General features: G+C 35.7%; 1 protein-coding gene across 3 annotated transcripts; it reads left to right on the top strand.

Moving 5' to 3' along the window:
• The first annotated feature begins 1,383 nt into the window (after positions 1-1,383).
• On the top strand, positions 1,384-13,234 carry LOC132910168 (uncharacterized). Of its 3 annotated transcripts, none has more exons than XM_060965679.1 (4): positions 1,384-1,517; positions 9,126-9,648; positions 11,543-11,848; positions 12,234-13,234. In XM_060965679.1, the coding sequence occupies exons 2-4, from the start codon at positions 9,127-9,129 to the stop codon at positions 12,633-12,635; spliced, it is 1,230 nt and encodes a 409-aa protein (XP_060821662.1). In that variant the 5' UTR covers positions 1,384-1,517; position 9,126; the 3' UTR covers positions 12,636-13,234. The 3 variants fall into 3 exon arrangements, with proteins under 3 accessions (XP_060821662.1, XP_060821661.1, XP_060821660.1); XM_060965678.1 differs by lacking the exon at positions 1,384-1,517 and adding an exon at positions 7,407-7,414; XM_060965677.1 differs by lacking the exon at positions 1,384-1,517 and adding an exon at positions 8,501-8,624.
• Positions 13,235-17,234: the final 4,000 nt, after the last annotated feature.

Below are 17,234 nucleotides of genomic sequence, written 5' to 3'. Positions count from 1 at the left end.
GTAATTCTATGATTTCCGACGTTGATATAATAACTTAGATATGCGCTTGTACGAGGCATATAACAGAGCTCGCATCAGAAATGTTTCCTCTTTATTGTTAACTCTCGAGGGTGTTACACACGGCGCAATCCATCGCGAAATCCTTGTATTTTACGACAGATTTGACATTCGTATCAAAATTTCTGACGACTTGTCATCGACAACCGCATTGTTTGAGTCATCCCAAGTGCGTATTGTTACTAACGATATCGTCCGATTCTGGTATAGTTTCAGTATCGAGTGCTGTACAACAGAGAAGGAATTGTTATTTTCGGAGAAATTACGAGAACCTATTTCCGGTAAATTAAAAGCTACGGTATCTTCGTCATTTTTAATTTACGGAATAGATTTATTTATTATTATTATTTTATTTTATTATTATTATTATTATTATTATTATTATTATTTTATTATTATTATTATTTTATTATTATTATTATTTATTATTATTATTTTATTTTATTTTATTATTATTATTATTTATTATTATGGATAAATGATATTGCTTTTTTTGAAAGAACTTCTTAAAGGTTCTTACAAGTTCGGATAAAAAAGTTGTAAGAGGTGATGTTTATTGTTTCCTTCGCAACTCCTAACGATTACAATTTCTTTACAATTCATTAGTAAATTAACTTAACATTTAACATTTAGTAAATTAATCCTCTAACTGCTCGAGAAAACTCGTCAGGTCCAATTTCAGAAAACTTATTTTTGTTTTAAAGTGTGTCCGAATATGTCCTTTGTATGCTACTAATTTTTTAATAAAAACAAATTTAAAATATAAGAATTCTAGAAAGAACCTAATAAAGTACCTAATAACGAAACACTTCAAACTAAAGACCTTTTTCTTTTTTACCATTCAATCCCAATAAAAATGAAGTAAAAATTTCTTTCTAAAATCTACAAATCTAAAGAAATTCTTTTCTAAAGATGTTATTCTTAATACGACCGACTGTATGTACAACAAAGAATATGATAAGGAGTATCCGGCAGAATTTTGCTCTAAATCGCGCTACAAATATTTTTCATTGTATTTTTATTATCTCGTATCAAAGGTAAAATTGTTGTTTGTTGAGAGTAACGTAAAAAAATGTGTTCGTAGTGATGTTTGATCGTCTCGTATGCAAAAAGACTGTTAAAACAGCGTACTGTTCGTAGGTACCGCGAAATTAAGCGTTGATAAAATAAATAACGTCCAATAAATCTAATTATATATCGTAAGATTTATGTATAAGTTTTCCAATTTATTCGTTGTATCTGTAATAATTTGATAAATGTATGTTTTAGAGAAATTGTTTGTCGTAAGTACAGGTAAGCAAATTTCGGAACAATTACTTGTGACAACCTATGAACGGCTGGAAAGGATCGATTCAGCAGATATTGAAATCGACCGACGGATTCCTAATTGACAGTTTCACGTGATACTGCACTGTTTCAACTTCAACGACGATTTCAACGTTTACTCGCTGCTCTTACAAGTATTTATGAAACTATAAAACCTACCTTTAAAACATTAATTTTAAGCCACCCGATATCGAAGTTTAATTTCATCGATTTCTCTATTGTAATTCTTAATTTTGTCCTTTTATTATAATTTGTTTAAAATGCCTGGTAACCTCGTTCAAACGCGGCAATCGACGATCTTCTAGCTTTTTGGAATGGAGGAAATAAGAAATTTTCTCTTTTTTTTTAACTTTCGAAGGTTGCCAATTTTCGCAGAAGATTTTCATTTAAAATAAAATTCGAAGCTTCTGTTTAGAAACAGATGTATTTTAATAAAGATACAACCAAAATGCTTGATAATTATATATTTTAAAAAACATCTGGAAATATGATTTTAACGTGATCTTAATTATCTTGATATTAAGCTAGTATCTACATATACGCACGTTGATTTTATTATTTCCAAAAATTATTCAATTTTATTTTTCTACATCTATAAAAACCATTAAGTTCTGTGGCGTCGAATAACCGTAATTTGCTTCTTCTTATTTAACGTGATGTGCGACAATTACGTAACAAAATTTAGAACACGTATCCGTGTTAATTTCAGAATTGAAACATAACATTTCATATGCACGAATCTAATATCATCGGTAAAACGATTAGATATGGCATTGTAGCATTTAGTTTTTGTTTACTTGGCATAAAGCACAGTGAATACAAATACGAGTCTATTAAAGGGTACCAGAAACCCACTGTGCTATTCAGTCGTACAGATTATGATCGCGATTTTACTCCCGTTTATTATGTAATACGTATACTTAACTCCCTATGCGCAAGTGTCGAAGGGATGAAAAGGTTTCTGTCGAGAATATTACACACGTGGCACGTACATTAAAATCTTACGTTTCGTCGTTACATTTGTTTCTTTTTTTCCATATGATTTTTACCTTCTAAAATGAAATTATTATATTCATGCAAAAGATTTCACGTTATCTGGCGTTATTTTCGTGACAGCGGTATTAACTTTGACGAGTTTTCTGATCGATGTAGATAAAGAGAATTGTCTCGATGCCCTTGTTGTTCGTATGGAAGCTAATTTTAGCGAGTGAGCTAAACCCCACTATTCTCTATTACAGATAGTTGACAAGATACGTTATAGGAAATTGTATCGTGCAACGTATCTCGATAAGATATTCAAGTTGTGTATCAATTAACTTATTTCTCGTCAGAGTCTACCGAGGGAGAGTTACGCGAGAAAAGATTAAAAAGAAGAATTTTTATTTCTTTCCATAAATTCGACCATAGTGATTTTGGGACGTATCGAGTCAAACTCATACGGTTGGTCGATGACTAATTTTTCGCACTTGACTCTTACGCGAGCAAGGGTATAATGGAAAACATGGGTCGACAACGAAGGCAGTGTATTTGAAGTAGATTTAGATATTTAAGTAGATTCTGAAAAGATTGCAAATTCGTTTAACACAATGACTGCAAATTTGTATAGAAACCGAGAGTGGTCATTTCGAGTGTCTTCTACGAAGTTAAAGGTGTCGATGATTGTTATAACGCAAGAGTGGCTATAACTTTGAAACAAGATCTTTGTAGTTTTTGCGTTTCCTGGCCGCTTTTGAAATGGATCGTGGAACATAATGGAACATCTTGTATATGCCGAAATTTAAAGCCGACTGCGAGTATAAGTGAAAATAGAACATTGATTTTGACAAACGTGTAGAGACGAACGAAATTTATGGTCTGTATCCTTTCTCATATCCAATGGCTACACTATTAAGCTACAATATAATACTTCAAACCGTGATTATGTTTAAGTAATCATTATACCATATTTATATGCAGAAGCTCTACGACTGTAACGTAATTAGTATTACCCATACTAATAGAAAACCCATGCGATATAACGTGATGAATAGTTTGTCGACAAATATCGTGATTCGGTTCACAATATACAATGTTGCTGAGTGGTTATAGCGTTAAGTTAGAAAAGGTTAGGAAATGTTATGTTAGGAGATGTTAGGTTAAGAGGTGTTAGTTTAGGAGTGATTGTGGCAAATTTTCACTTTCCACAGGAAACAATGGTAGTTTCCAAACAAAATATTGAGGCTAGCTTCTTTGTTTCGTTTTGCGATTATTTGTACGTAAAGACAACGACCATCATTACTCGAAGGAAATCCAGGAAATTCAATAAATTCCACGTTGATTTTGTTTCTTCGCAGGCTTATGGACAGATTAGGTTGTTCCTCTTCAAGAAACTTTTAAGGTGAAAGCCCTTCGTTTTCCCGTTTACTGTCCTTCGTCATATTTCCTTTTGCCGAAACGTTTACAGAAATCGTTAGATTTTATTATGCGCGTTTACGCAGTTTGTCAAAACTTGTGGGAAATTTTCATGACCTGATGAGTTTCGTGATAAAGATTTCCGAAATAAGTGTCGTTTACAAAAGATTTCTGTTATAATCCTGAAATACTATCTCTTTATGGACGTAACGTGATCGGAGAAACAGGGACGAGATTAATTCGTGGGCTAAATGTTTGAATTAATGTTAATAGCTTCGCGTAGATACAATTTTATAAGAGAAAAAACGGCTAGCTCGATATTCCTTTAAATTTTATCATGTTATGACATACGAAAAGCATAATGAGCGGTGCTGGACGACGTAGGGGGGTGACGATTTTCTATGGTATCATTGGTGGTCCATGCATATGTAAAGATTCTTCGAAAGGGTTTCTTCTGTAGCACACTGGCTCCAGAGATACAAAAGGGGCTTCCCTTTCGCGTGTTCCTGCATTTGTTTTATGTAACCGAGTTTATGTCACTCTACCCAGGCATCGTTCGCAATCATCCGGCAGTGTTTTATATAAATTTTTAACTTGATTACACACAAGAAGCTCGGCACATGAGAGGTCTCTCATCGCGCTAGCTGATTGAATAATACAACGCCCTTCGAGCTTCGAAGCTGTATTCAGAGCACACATTTTTTAAGAGTCTAATTAAATCTTTATTTTTCTTTCAAGAATGAATAACATTCTTCTTCGTCGTGTGCCAGATAGATAAATAGATAGATAGATAGATAGATAGTGAGATAGAGAAGATTTTCACAAAATTCATTTAATATATTTCTCATTCGATTGTTTCGATCGACGGTTTACCGCATTATTTGATCAATGATTTTTCGCAATTCTTTCTTTGTTATTCGAGACAGCTAGATTGAGAAAAGTAACATAAAGTTTCATCGAAAACGTACAAGTTTACACAGATGAACGTGATCTTGTCGTTGGAGGCAGAGAACAAATACCTCACAAAAGGGAAAAATACAGGCGTAGCAAGGAAATAAAGGCAAAAGAGGCTGAGGAAGAAGAAGAGAGAATCGAAGGGTAGCCTAGATCACGGAGGCAATACGCGTGGCAAAGTATGCCACATTTCTAAATGGTATTCCGAATGAACCGGTACGTGTTTGGATCGTTTTTAAGAGGGAACCGTAAATTTTGTGGCCCAGCAGGATCGTAAACTCGAACCGAACCGAACAAACGGTCCTCGCGAGGTAGGGGTGCCACCAAGTCACAGGGGGTAGGACGCGCGCGCGAGCGCGCATGCCATGCCACTCCGCGCCGTGCCATATCGCGTCGCACCACGCCAACAGCATCGCGCTGGACTACCTCGTACTGCCTCACAGCATGCCACGAACGCGCATCTTATTCTCTCTTCCCTTTTCCTCCTTTCTCTTCTTTTCTTCCCTTCGTTTCTGTCTATTGCTTTGCCACCACCATTGGTGAAAGTTTGACAACTTCGCATCTCCATACTCTTCTACTGTATATCGCTATTAGTAGGCGATAGTAATCGATGACACCGGTGAAAACGCTTTTCCCATCAGGCTGGTTCTTCGGCTCTTACTTCGCTTTGACTCTTACTTTACTTTAGCTCTTTGGAAAAAATGTTATTCGAATAACTGAAAACAGATAAAAATAACGAACGTATCAATATCCAACAGAAGAAACATTCGATCGAACGAGACGTTATTAGTATAAGAGAAATTTATTTAAATGAAATAAATTTATAATACGAGCAAGGTATTATCGTTTCTTCGAACTTCTGTTGGCTACCACATTCGTTCATAGAGGACGACGCGAAATATGTGTACAATAGGTATGAAACTACCTTTGGTGTTACATGAAACACGATTTTGTTCTGTAAGACTTTCGATCGACAATTATCTTTTAAAAATGAATGATCTTTCAACGCGTGTTTTTCACGAATACTCACGTATACGCTATTTAATATATACGTAAAACTTGAAACGTTCGTGCACCCGCTACGCTACGCTTATTTATTATTATACTTATAATTTCGTTTCCAGTACGTCGCAAGTGTACTTTATAAAACATATTTCTTACACCTATTTTACTTTTTCGCTCTTGTTAATTATATCGTTATTTTTTCAATGTTTAACGAGGAAAAGGTTACATACTATAATAATATACATATTAATGAGAGAGTAAACAAATCGACGCGACGTTTGGAAGAATATCCAAACAAACGTGCGATAGCAAGCAAATAAACGACAAATAAAAGCAAATAAGATAAAAGAAAATGTTGAAAGAGAACGAAAAATGTTGACTTTTTCAACATATACTGCATCCTCGGAGGTTTGGTTCCGATTTGAAGTCATAACCGGCTGGTGGTTGTTTGAACGGTGTAGACGCTCGTAAAAAATGAAAACAAGGTACGAAAAAAAGAAGTGAAAATGATTTATTATTTTTGTAGAGGTTTCCAAATTTTTCGAGGTATATGGAAAAGTTTTCTGGCCGTAGAAATGCGGTAACCAAGGAAACAATTCTTGGCTTACCGCATGTGCCATAAAAGTTTTGGGTTCCCAAAAATTTGATGGAAACGAAGGAAAAAGAAAAAAAGCGATGGCAGGATGAGAGATACGGTAGCTGTTTTGTGGCCCTCTATAAAAGTTATACGATAGGACCTGAACTGCTGCAAGGTTTGAAAGATTTGGCATTGAGAATGATTTGTGAAGCTGCTCTGATCGGACCTAACCATAGTTTTTCCTTCGTTCCTTCGTCTTCCGTAAAAAGGAAAGAGTATGTAATAGTTTCCAGAATTAATTCTTTCTCCACCTAAAAATGTGTAGAGGTATAAAAAGAGCGTGTAATATCAATTTGTATATATAAAATAAAAACTGCTGACATAGGATACGAATTTACATCAGTTACGACACAAGGATACGCAATAAGCGAATATGTAGCTTAAAAAATCGTTATAGTTAAACGCGATTCGATTGTACAGTGGAGAAACATAAATTAACGTAAAACGTATACATTTTACAATGGCTAAAAATTAAGTGTCGGCGAATTGTTTTTCGGGAACCGATACAATTTCTTTCTCTGTTGAATTCTTTCAATCTCAGAATTTGTACGTTCTTCGATTGCAAATGCTTTCTTCGATACTGTTTCCTCAAGAGGTTTCACTTTCGTTATTACTTCCAAAATCGCGCTATGCAGCATCCTACTGTACTTTCGTATTAGAACAAATAAAGCGCAGCAGGTCGAATATCAATCACTTATGATCGTTTAAGTATGGCCTTTGCCCTGTTGAGTCATAAAGAATCATTTAATAAGCAACTAATTCCTACACTTTTATACAGCGTGAATTGGTGGAAACTCTATGTGTATGTAGATAATTAAATTCGTACATAGTTTCAAGCTGTCGTATCATTCTTGATGATCGTGGGCGATTGGAGAAAAATGGTAGCTATGTCATATTTGTAACGTGTACGTATCATTCGTACGTTGAACCTACAAGAGATCAAACGTAGAGTGTTGGCCATTATTGCAGTTCAAGGACTTGAAAGCTACGTATTAGACAGTCGCTGTTGCGATTCAGCAATTGCTTTCGCTTTGGAACGTCGCTGTCCAGAGAGAATAGTTAAAAAACAAAAATTTGTAACGTCGAGTTAACGTAAAGTGTATTTTAAATTTGAAAAAACAAACAAGGATCGTTAGAAGGTGTTAATTAATCTTTCATTGGTGTTTTCGTGCTTGGTATTTCGTTAACGTTACAAGAACATTTTGCAACTTCTTTTCAAAGTGAATAATTCGGTCGAATACTATGTTCCTACATGTAAGTTACATGTGTATTTTTATAACAAACGGTGTAAAGTATTTGTTCGAGGAGAATAATTCTATATGAAACAGTAAACATGGAGCGAAAGTGTACCGAATGTTTATAAACTTAAGGTAACATTAAACCAAAATACTCGCAGAAAATAAAAAATATACAGTGCAGAAATAACGAGACGAAAGGTTAGAAGTTGGTGTAAGAAGGTTTATGCGAACATAAAAGGAACGATTGTTCGGCATCGAGCGCGAGTTTTGTGCGATTATGTGCTCTTACATCTGACACGGTATTTCATCTTTAATAGTTTCTATCGAAAAACTCGACGCATATTTTATTAAATTTCCGATAGATCCGATTTTTATTGATATTTGCCATTCCTTGTACGGTTAAATAGCCAAGAATCGCCACCGAACTCGACAAGATTCGACAGAAACTAACAAACTCGATAAGATTCGATAGAAACTGAAGATAGTTGCTACGAAATTTAACAAAAAAAAAAAGATACTTGCGCAAATATGTCAAAGAATTTTATGGATAAATAATATCCATGGTAGAGGTTCGTGGAAAAATTGTGCGTCAGCAAGAGAAACAAACTACTGCTCGAATATTTTTTATTGCTCGCTATACATGAACTTCAAGCGATCTTTTGTTCGCCTCTTAGCAGATGATTTGATTTCCAAACTCGTCACTGGCATACATTATTGACTTCAACCTATATGTATATCTCATTTCTCATTATTAAACATATACACAGACACAAGCGTTGGCATACACTCCATTCCTTTTAGGTATAAAAGTATCAGCTCTCTTCTGCAGCTGTTTAGTTTCTGAGTAACCTGCGTTCTTACAGTGTCTCCTCTTTATTTGAAATTGTATTTTTTTTTTTTTTGTTTATATTTATCATTGGTTCTTTGACTGATATCTCGATGATATAGTTTCTGTTACTACACCATAAGAAATATTAAGAAAAGCTTCGTAGAAAGAGTTCTTAATATAACGCCAGGTATGTCGAGTTGTATTTTATAATAAAAAAGTAAAAATAGTAAAAGGCGATGGGTTCGGTACATCTTTACAAAGTTAAATTAAGAGTTTTGTACGATTATTAATTGTAATAGAGATGGTAAGCGATGCCTGAGTCGTGGAAAACACGACGCTTGTGAACGATACGCTTGCGATGATTGTGTCTCTCGTTAAAGAGAAAGGAGATTGTAGAGTGTAGAGAAGGGAGCATCGTATAACGTAGCGTTTCAAAGACACGCGATAAATGCAGGAGGAACATAATAAAAAGATAAGTAAAGTAAATAAGATCGCGGAAATCTCTTCTAAATATTGTATCAGATGCAATAGCAAATATAATTTCGATAGTGTCGCGATAAACGTTATTTGGTATTTTACAAAAGTAAAACGCAGGTAGCCCGGTATTGACGTAGCATTTTATTGAATTCAACAGTACATTCGAGAAGAAATATATATATTGTATAATATATTATAAAAATATTTTCAGAATGGAAGTAAGTCAGTTGAAAATCGATGAAACCATCATCGAGAAAGCCCTTCGAAACAAGTTATCGGATGAAACTGTCAGAGTTTTGGAGATTCAGCTAAACTGTATGTCGGAAAAAGGATTAAACTTCCTTAGTGATCTGTATAAAGCGCACATCAGATATACAGCTTCTTCTACCAAAAAGAAAGAGGAAACGAAGTCGGAAAGATCAATCAGTTTGGTTATTAAAGCCGAACCTCTGAGGAAACTGTCACGCGACATCGTTCGTCAACAAAATCTGTTTTTGATCGAATTGAAAGTTCTGCGCGACGTTCTACCCAAGATGAAGGAATTTGTTTATCATCAACTCGGTCCAAATTTGTTATGCAGTTTTGACGATCCTCGCATTCTTATTATGGAAAACTTAATAAACAGAGGATTCGTTATGAAGGATCGTCAGAAAGGATTGTCGTTTGAACACTGTCGCTTAGTTATAGAACAACTTGCGAGATTACACGCTGGATCTGTCGCAGTTCTCGAAAAGGTACGAATCGCACATTATATTTTGAGATATATCTAAACGTTGCGTATAGATTAAGCGTAAAGATCACCGTAGCGTGATTCCGGGTATCTGGATCTATGGAGATCCGTACAGAAATGTTCGTGCGCGATTCGCTTCGAGCATGATTTACAAGGTTATTAAAATTTTCTACATTCACTGGCGTCACGTGTGCGGAGCTCATCCGCGTCCTATTCACGGTGATCCAAGATTCAAAAATTGGCGATTCGGCCGACTATGGTGAGATGGAATTTACGCATCATTAATTTCGTCTGAGAGACGAGAGCGTAAAAATTGTAAATGCGTTGCACTTGTTATCGGCGTAAGCAAATAAACGAGGCCGGTGATATGGTTTCCAGTAATTCCTGCCCACGCGTTAATTGCCGAGCCTCTTCTATCAAATCTCTCTTGCGGACTTCTGACAGCTCAAATTCCGTTATTTCGTCGATCGAGGATGATACTACTCGAGAAACCGCTTCCACTTGTAAATAACACACGTTTCAACAAGCGCGTTGCAGCGAACTATTTTTATGTTACTCCGACAGTGTTGAATAGGCAGGAGAGTAGAAACTATAATTAGCTTGTTCTTCTTTACGTCAATTGGTACGGAGTCGACTTTGTTCCTTTGAGACTTTTTATTCTCGCGATGAGTAGTTTACGACACGATGAATAGAAAGAAATGTGACATTGAAGTTATAACGTTCGAGAGCAACTTTCCACGAACTTCTTTTTACGAATCCCCACCGACCCGCAGGTGTAGAGTCAGGCTACGGTGTTTTTTATATTTACTTTTTATACACATCTTTTTACATACATGGAAAACGGTAGAACCTCGTTGATCCTAACTAATGTCATTACAGTATTATAGTTTACCGACAATCTGTGCGTTCCTGAACGCCTATTAGCCAATTCTACTTTATACGTGTGACCTAACAACGCTCGTACGAATTAACGTTTTCGGCTTAGTCTTTACAAATCTCAGCTCGTTGAACTTACAAAGGAAGCTTCAGACCTGGTTCTCGCGGATTCTTTTTTTTTTTTATAGTTTGTTTTGGTTTTTACAATTTGTCCTGAAGGACATGTGGTAAAGTGTTATATCTCATTGGTAATAAAAAAATAAATATAGCATGTGAGTGGCTACCCCCAGCGGTGTGCCAACTTCGTGTTTTCTAAGTTATATCTTCTATGACTCGCGGATTTCAATGAAATTTAACGTGGCGGTTGCTTTATATGCGAAATAAACATATCTGTAGTTCTATCTATGAACAATCAATTTTGAAGATAAGATAATATCAATGATATTTCAATTTTAACGTTGTTGAACTTATGGTATAAAGGGCAAGGAAAGACTTGTTTGTTTATGTTCTGCTAATGTTTCTTTGAAGCTTCTCTCGTTAGTTTTACCGAAACCTTGTATTCAAACAAACGAATAGCAAAATCCAGTTATATGGAAATATCTTCGATCATGCGAACAAAGAAAGAGCGAGGGAGGAAAGGACCAACGCGCTCCTACTAAACTTTCAGTTTAATCCAATTAGACTTCTTAAATTTGTTTATCGTATTTCAAATTCTTAAGCGAGGCGATTAGTATTATCTGTTACGTTAGATCATATTTCTACCGCCATTTAAAATTACAAGTCTTCGCGTTTATAACTATTCCTGGTAGCTACGTACAAAAATCGTCCGCCGTTTAACTTCAGGGTGGATCACGCGAAATAATTTTATTTTAACCGTCAATAGCAGTAAATTAGTATATTTTGTTATTACTCTCCTCAGTTACTTATCGTAACTAATGATTACATCTTTGATAAGTTGTTTCTCCTGTATGTCCGAAATCTTGTAAATTTTTAAGTGATATTAATTCGAATTAATTTTTCAGGATCCACAGATAATCGAATCTTTTATAGATACCGGCATTGTATCGACCAAATGTCCGAAAGCTTTTATACGAATGATGGAAGTAAGCCTTTTGCGAATAGCTAACGAAATACAAAAGTGGCCGAGCGAAAAATACGCGAGTGCGGCGAATAAGCTGATTAAGTTGTCACAAACTATCGGAATCCGTTGTATCGAAGCGTATAATTACGACCTGGATGAATTCTGCGTACTAAATCACGGAGATTGTTGGATAAATAATCTGATGTTTCGAGAAAACGAGACAGGCCAACCTATCGAAGTCTTATTGGTAATACGCGTTCTTTTACATATACAGTGTTATACTCTCTTGTAAAAAAATGGGATTCTAGCATAGTTACGACGGAGATATAAAACATATAAGAAACGTAGGATCGAGAAGTTGCCGATACGTTTTATTTAGTTATCAACTAACGATAAATAAATCTATTATAAAAAAAATGTATCGGGAAAAATTAAGAGGGCGACGATGAAAATTTCTGTGGCGTTTTATATGACACGTTCGTCTTATCTTAGTCATAGTCAAGTCGATATAGAAATTTGGAAAATAAATATTTTAGAATATTTTAAGATAAACGATCTTCTATCGTATGAAAACTAAGCCACCGGATCACGTTCTTTGTTTTCCTTTGGTTTTACCATAAAGTATTTTCCAGGTGGATTATCAGATGGCTGTTTACACGTCTCCAGTTATCGATCTGTTATACTTTTTGAACATTTGTCCAGAATTTGACGTAAAGTACGATAACGATGATGATTTTCTAAAACTTTATTTGCATACTTTGGAAGAAACTATGAAAAATATCGCTTGCAAGAGAAAGCCACCCACTATGGAACAGTTAAAAGAAGCGCTACATAAAAGAAGAATATACGCTGTTTTTTCTGGAGTCGTGCTTTATTTACGAATGATGGGAAGTAAAGAGGATACCGAAGATTTCGAGGAATTATTGACCAAGTTGTTAGGTGAAACTAAAATGGACGTTTTCAGAAATCCAGACGCGGTGAAACTGGCGCGTAAAATGATCCCAATTATGAACGAAAGAGGTTACTTCGACTAAAACAATTTGTTTTAGTTATTAGAATAAGGGAATATTATTTATTTTCGATCGCATTCAGCGTTATTTCGTAACGTTATTATGCGTATATATTTTGTCGTCGTATCTTGTAAAACGTGGTTAGAAATACAGTGTCCCGCGAAATTATTTATCACGTAATCTCTTATATGAATATATTACGTGCATTATAGAAAACATTTTGAAATTCTGTCCGCAATGACACGGCTCGTTCGTTGTAAACATACACTTTGCGAAAAATAAGTATACAGCGTGGATAGAAATCTGAAATGTACGTTGAACGACGCAAAGATGCTCTCGCTACATATTGTAGCTTATTAAGATAACGAATAATAGAATACTCAAGTATCTACTTTGTTACTGTCTGTGACAGTACCCTTAACTTCTATTTACGTTTAAAGATTCGTTTCGAGCTTTACCAGTATGCGTAATGGCAATAGTCTCAGGTAGTTACAGTGCTAGCGAGATTTCAAAATGTTTTGTATAATAAAGAAATAAAAGATAGGGAATGATTCCTAGGAGAGTTCGAATATTTTTCTCAGCTACTATCGTACATAAGAATAAAACATGCTATAAAATTCCAACATTTTTACTAAATTAATTCTTTTTTCGTTCTTGTAATCCTGCAATATATTATTATTATGTTAAAAGTAAAGTCAGGAACTTTCAATATACCATATAACGCTGCTCGAAGTCGAGTATATCAAGTTTATCTTCAACGTTGAAGAAATTGAATAAGAATTGTAATCTCCAGGAGAATATCGATGTATATGAAATTTGTACGAGAATAATTAAATACACGACATTAAAACATAGACGTGTAATCCCCGATAATAAATGAAATCCCTAAACGCTTTTAACCGAATATCTACGAAATATCGCATCGCATCTCGTTGCTCGGAACCATTTTTCCCTTCCATTTTTCATAGAACCATCGAAAGACGATCAGTTTCTTCGATTAACGATTAAAAGGGTTGAAATGGTAAATCTCGATCAATGAAGAAGATAATGGCCAGTGTAGATCCAGGCTGCAAATTCGTCACGAGATCCAGCGAAGAAAAAATTGCACCAACCATTGGACACACTCGATGTACTTTCGAAAAGATTCTTGGAGGGCAAGCGTGCGACCTTGGCGGTCAGCCGGTAGCAATTGATTTATTGTAGGGCAGTAAAGCAGTAGGCTAAAAGGTCTCTGAAAGCATCGTCTTGGTAACCTACATCGTGAACAGAGAAATTGTTGTGGCAAGCCTCGATGGGGTGGCCTTTGACTCGAGCAGAATCTGCACTACCGTGCAAGAAAGAGAAATCCGCGATGGAACAGAAGTCATCTGCACGAGAGAGGTCTTTTTGCAACATTCGTCATTGTTTCTCCTTTTTAGTCTAGTTGGCCAACGACCTGTCTACCTTTCTTGTTTGTATTGACCTGAAAAATGTACGCAGTGGACCGAGAGCCTCGAGACATTCGTAAATCATAGTGGAAAGGCGAATTGGAAAAATCGGTAGTCGATTTTCGGTTCTCCGCACGAGGTATGAGAAAGTTGGAGCGAAGATGCAGCGCAGAGGGTGAAAATAAGACATAATGGAAAAACTAGACGCCCGTGAGGTATTCAGGTTATTCGGTCGTCAGTGGCAGAAAATTCCGGTAGCTGGCCGCGATTAGTTCCGAATCGGTTCGGGAATTACGTTACAGTAGAAACTTTGCGATCTTCTTACTTTCGCATTTTCCGGTCGATCTCGACTTGGCACAAAAAAGTATCTTACTTCGTAAATACCGTGCGAAAGTTTATTATCGAGGGAATCTTGTCGGGAGTTTCCCTGTTTATCCAAAAAGTAAAATAAATTGCGGAAAAATTATAATTTCGATAATTGTCTCTTTCGTGGTACAATAGGCGCGATAGGGCGATTCTTCGCGATAAAAACAAGTCGAACATATGCATTCGGTTTCGAGAAGATCGCGTTTAGCAATTAATCAGGCAGGTATGCTTAACCTTCACCGATCAACGACTAGGTACGACTAAATTATCAACGTTATTCTACACGCGAAATATGTAAATCAAAGCAAACTGTGGGTCCTTATTTTCAGGTAAACAGAGTCTGAAGTTGTTTAGTTAAGAGCTTACCTGGTACACGTGCGTGATAAATTTGCAAACTTATCTTGCTCGAAAAGAAAGATCTTGTGAACAAAGGTACTTATGTGCCTATAACGCGATTTTTATATCGACTTACATCGAATTCTCCGTGAAACTTTTTCCTATCGAATTTGCGTTGTGTCTGGATGAAAAAAAATTATCACGTTATTGCGATCCTAAATTACAATTGTTATCGATTATTCTAACCGTAAGATAAAACACCACGCGGCGACGATAAAAGGTGTTAGTCTGAAAGGATATAAGAAATCGCTCGAAATTCTCGTGGGTTACTAATCCCCCAATTTTTCAGGTGTTCCATTTAACTACGCGTCGGACAACTGATTTGTCAACGTCCCTTTCCTGAATAACGCCTGTTTCTTATTTGTCTTGTAAAAGAAAATGGTGTCAACCCTGGGAATACCTTTGGAATTTGTGAGCCGCGATTGATGAATTTCGAACTTAAAAATTTTTTTAGAAGCCCGAATTGTGCAACGAGATAAATGTGATTTTCCATCGACACAAAGGGTTTAATACTCTTAAAAAATGGAAAGGAAAAGAGGGAAGAAATGGAAAAAAATCTTTTGACGGTATTGAATAACACAGTCGAACGGAGAATATTGATCCTCTTAACATCTACCGCCTAATCCTTCTATTATTACATCATCATGCGACCTTCGTTTTCGCACCTCTTTGAAAAATGTTCAAATCTAGTTAAGAAATATTATTAATAATATAAACAAATTTCGTATATTTTAATTATGCACTATATATATATATATATGTAATGTCGTAAATCTCGGAGTAATTCAGGTGATCGATACTAATCTCTGAAGATCGAGCTTATCGTGAGAATACTTAAATGAAATATAGGAGTAAACAACAATTAATACCAATCTATAACAGTGAACAATAAATAACAAGTTCTGTGCAATGTTTGACATCGTCCTGAGCTACCGATCTTTCTCCATCAATCTTCAATGTTTTAAGTAATTGTCCTGTCATCTTGTCTATCTCTGATGTTGCTCTCTGTACGTCCGTTTGGGAAATGAGTGTCTCTCAAAATAGTTGTCCGTAAAACAAAAGAAAATCGCTTTGTCTGTGAAACAAAGAAAGTCGTGCTGTCCGTAAACAGAGAGAGTCTGTAACACTCGTGAACTCTAGGGAGTTTACACATATGCTTCTTACGTATGCATTTTTTAATAACCCGACGCTTTTATAAAGATAGTTTCGTTTCATTGAAGATGGCCGAAGAAAATTCTGTTTATCTACGAAGAATACTATCGTAATTACCAAAAATATTATAATTTGTCAATGTATATCTAGATATGTATATCTTCATAACGCGTTAAATATAAAAATATTCAAATTGTATAGAAAAAATGGATTTATTTTCCAAAAGTGATTCCTTTGCAGGGGATGCAAATTTGATCTATCGAACCAAGAAGCAAACACGGTCTTATTCGATGAAACGTTTATTCAATGAAAAGTATTTATACGGATACGAATGAGATTGTACGAAGGACGATAAAAAGAGAAAATCTACTTATCAATATTATCCCTGAATTTCGAGATTCATAGGGGCGTATTTACACTGTCGGGGCATGCAATTTTGGCATACGACGTGTAAATACAGACGTGTCATTGGACAACAATATACCCGTGGGATCCAAAGCTTGATCCCCGGTGTCAACGACCACACTATTCTGAATTTTTCGATGGTGTTCCGTGACGACGCGACGTCGAGTAAATTATCGCTAAATGGTGTACCAGCGGATGTCAAGATGCGGGCCTCGTTCGGGTGGTCGTGGGATCTTTCGGCGGCGACGACCCTTTCGAAATACTAGAATGTGGAACAGAATCTTCTTAATCATCGACGAGCAAAACAAACAGTGAACATTCTTATAAAAATTGTATCAACGTTTCTCGTACGTTGAACGAACAACCTTTTTCTTTTCCTGTTTGCAGCATTTTTCGATGTCTCTTCGTCGCAGCTGCCTCTAAACGAATTCCTCAACGAGCCTAAAAAGTATAATTTTTGCTTCGCATTGCACGCATCGAAGAACGATAGGAAAGTAAAACATCGAAAATGTCAATTTACAAAATAGGTATTCGTAATATAGACGTGGTAATGACTTGTTGAAAATTTTAAGGAATAAGAACATTTTATTCCATTGTTGCTAATTTAAAAGTTTAATCGTTTCTTTTATATTACAGGCGAGATATGGTGTCGCGATAATCATATTATATCGCGGATACAATATGAAGTAACGTTTGAGATTGAAAAACAATTTATCGCAAGCTTTACGAAACGAAAGAAAGTGGAAAGGGAATATTAGCTATCGATGCTTTTGTTTTGTCGTCAAAAGGGGTACGGGTGTCTCGGAATAGCCAAATCGATCAGATGTATTTTCTTCTCGTTAAATGTCATTACATTTATTATTAATAGTATACAGTG

The sequence above is a fragment of the Bombus pascuorum genome, chromosome 8, assembly GCF_905332965.1.
Source record: "Bombus pascuorum chromosome 8, iyBomPasc1.1, whole genome shotgun sequence".
In the NCBI taxonomy this organism is placed as follows: domain Eukaryota; kingdom Metazoa; phylum Arthropoda; class Insecta; order Hymenoptera; family Apidae; genus Bombus; species Bombus pascuorum.
Note: the sequence above shows the minus strand (reverse complement) of the source record. Positions and strands in the feature narration are given on the sequence as shown.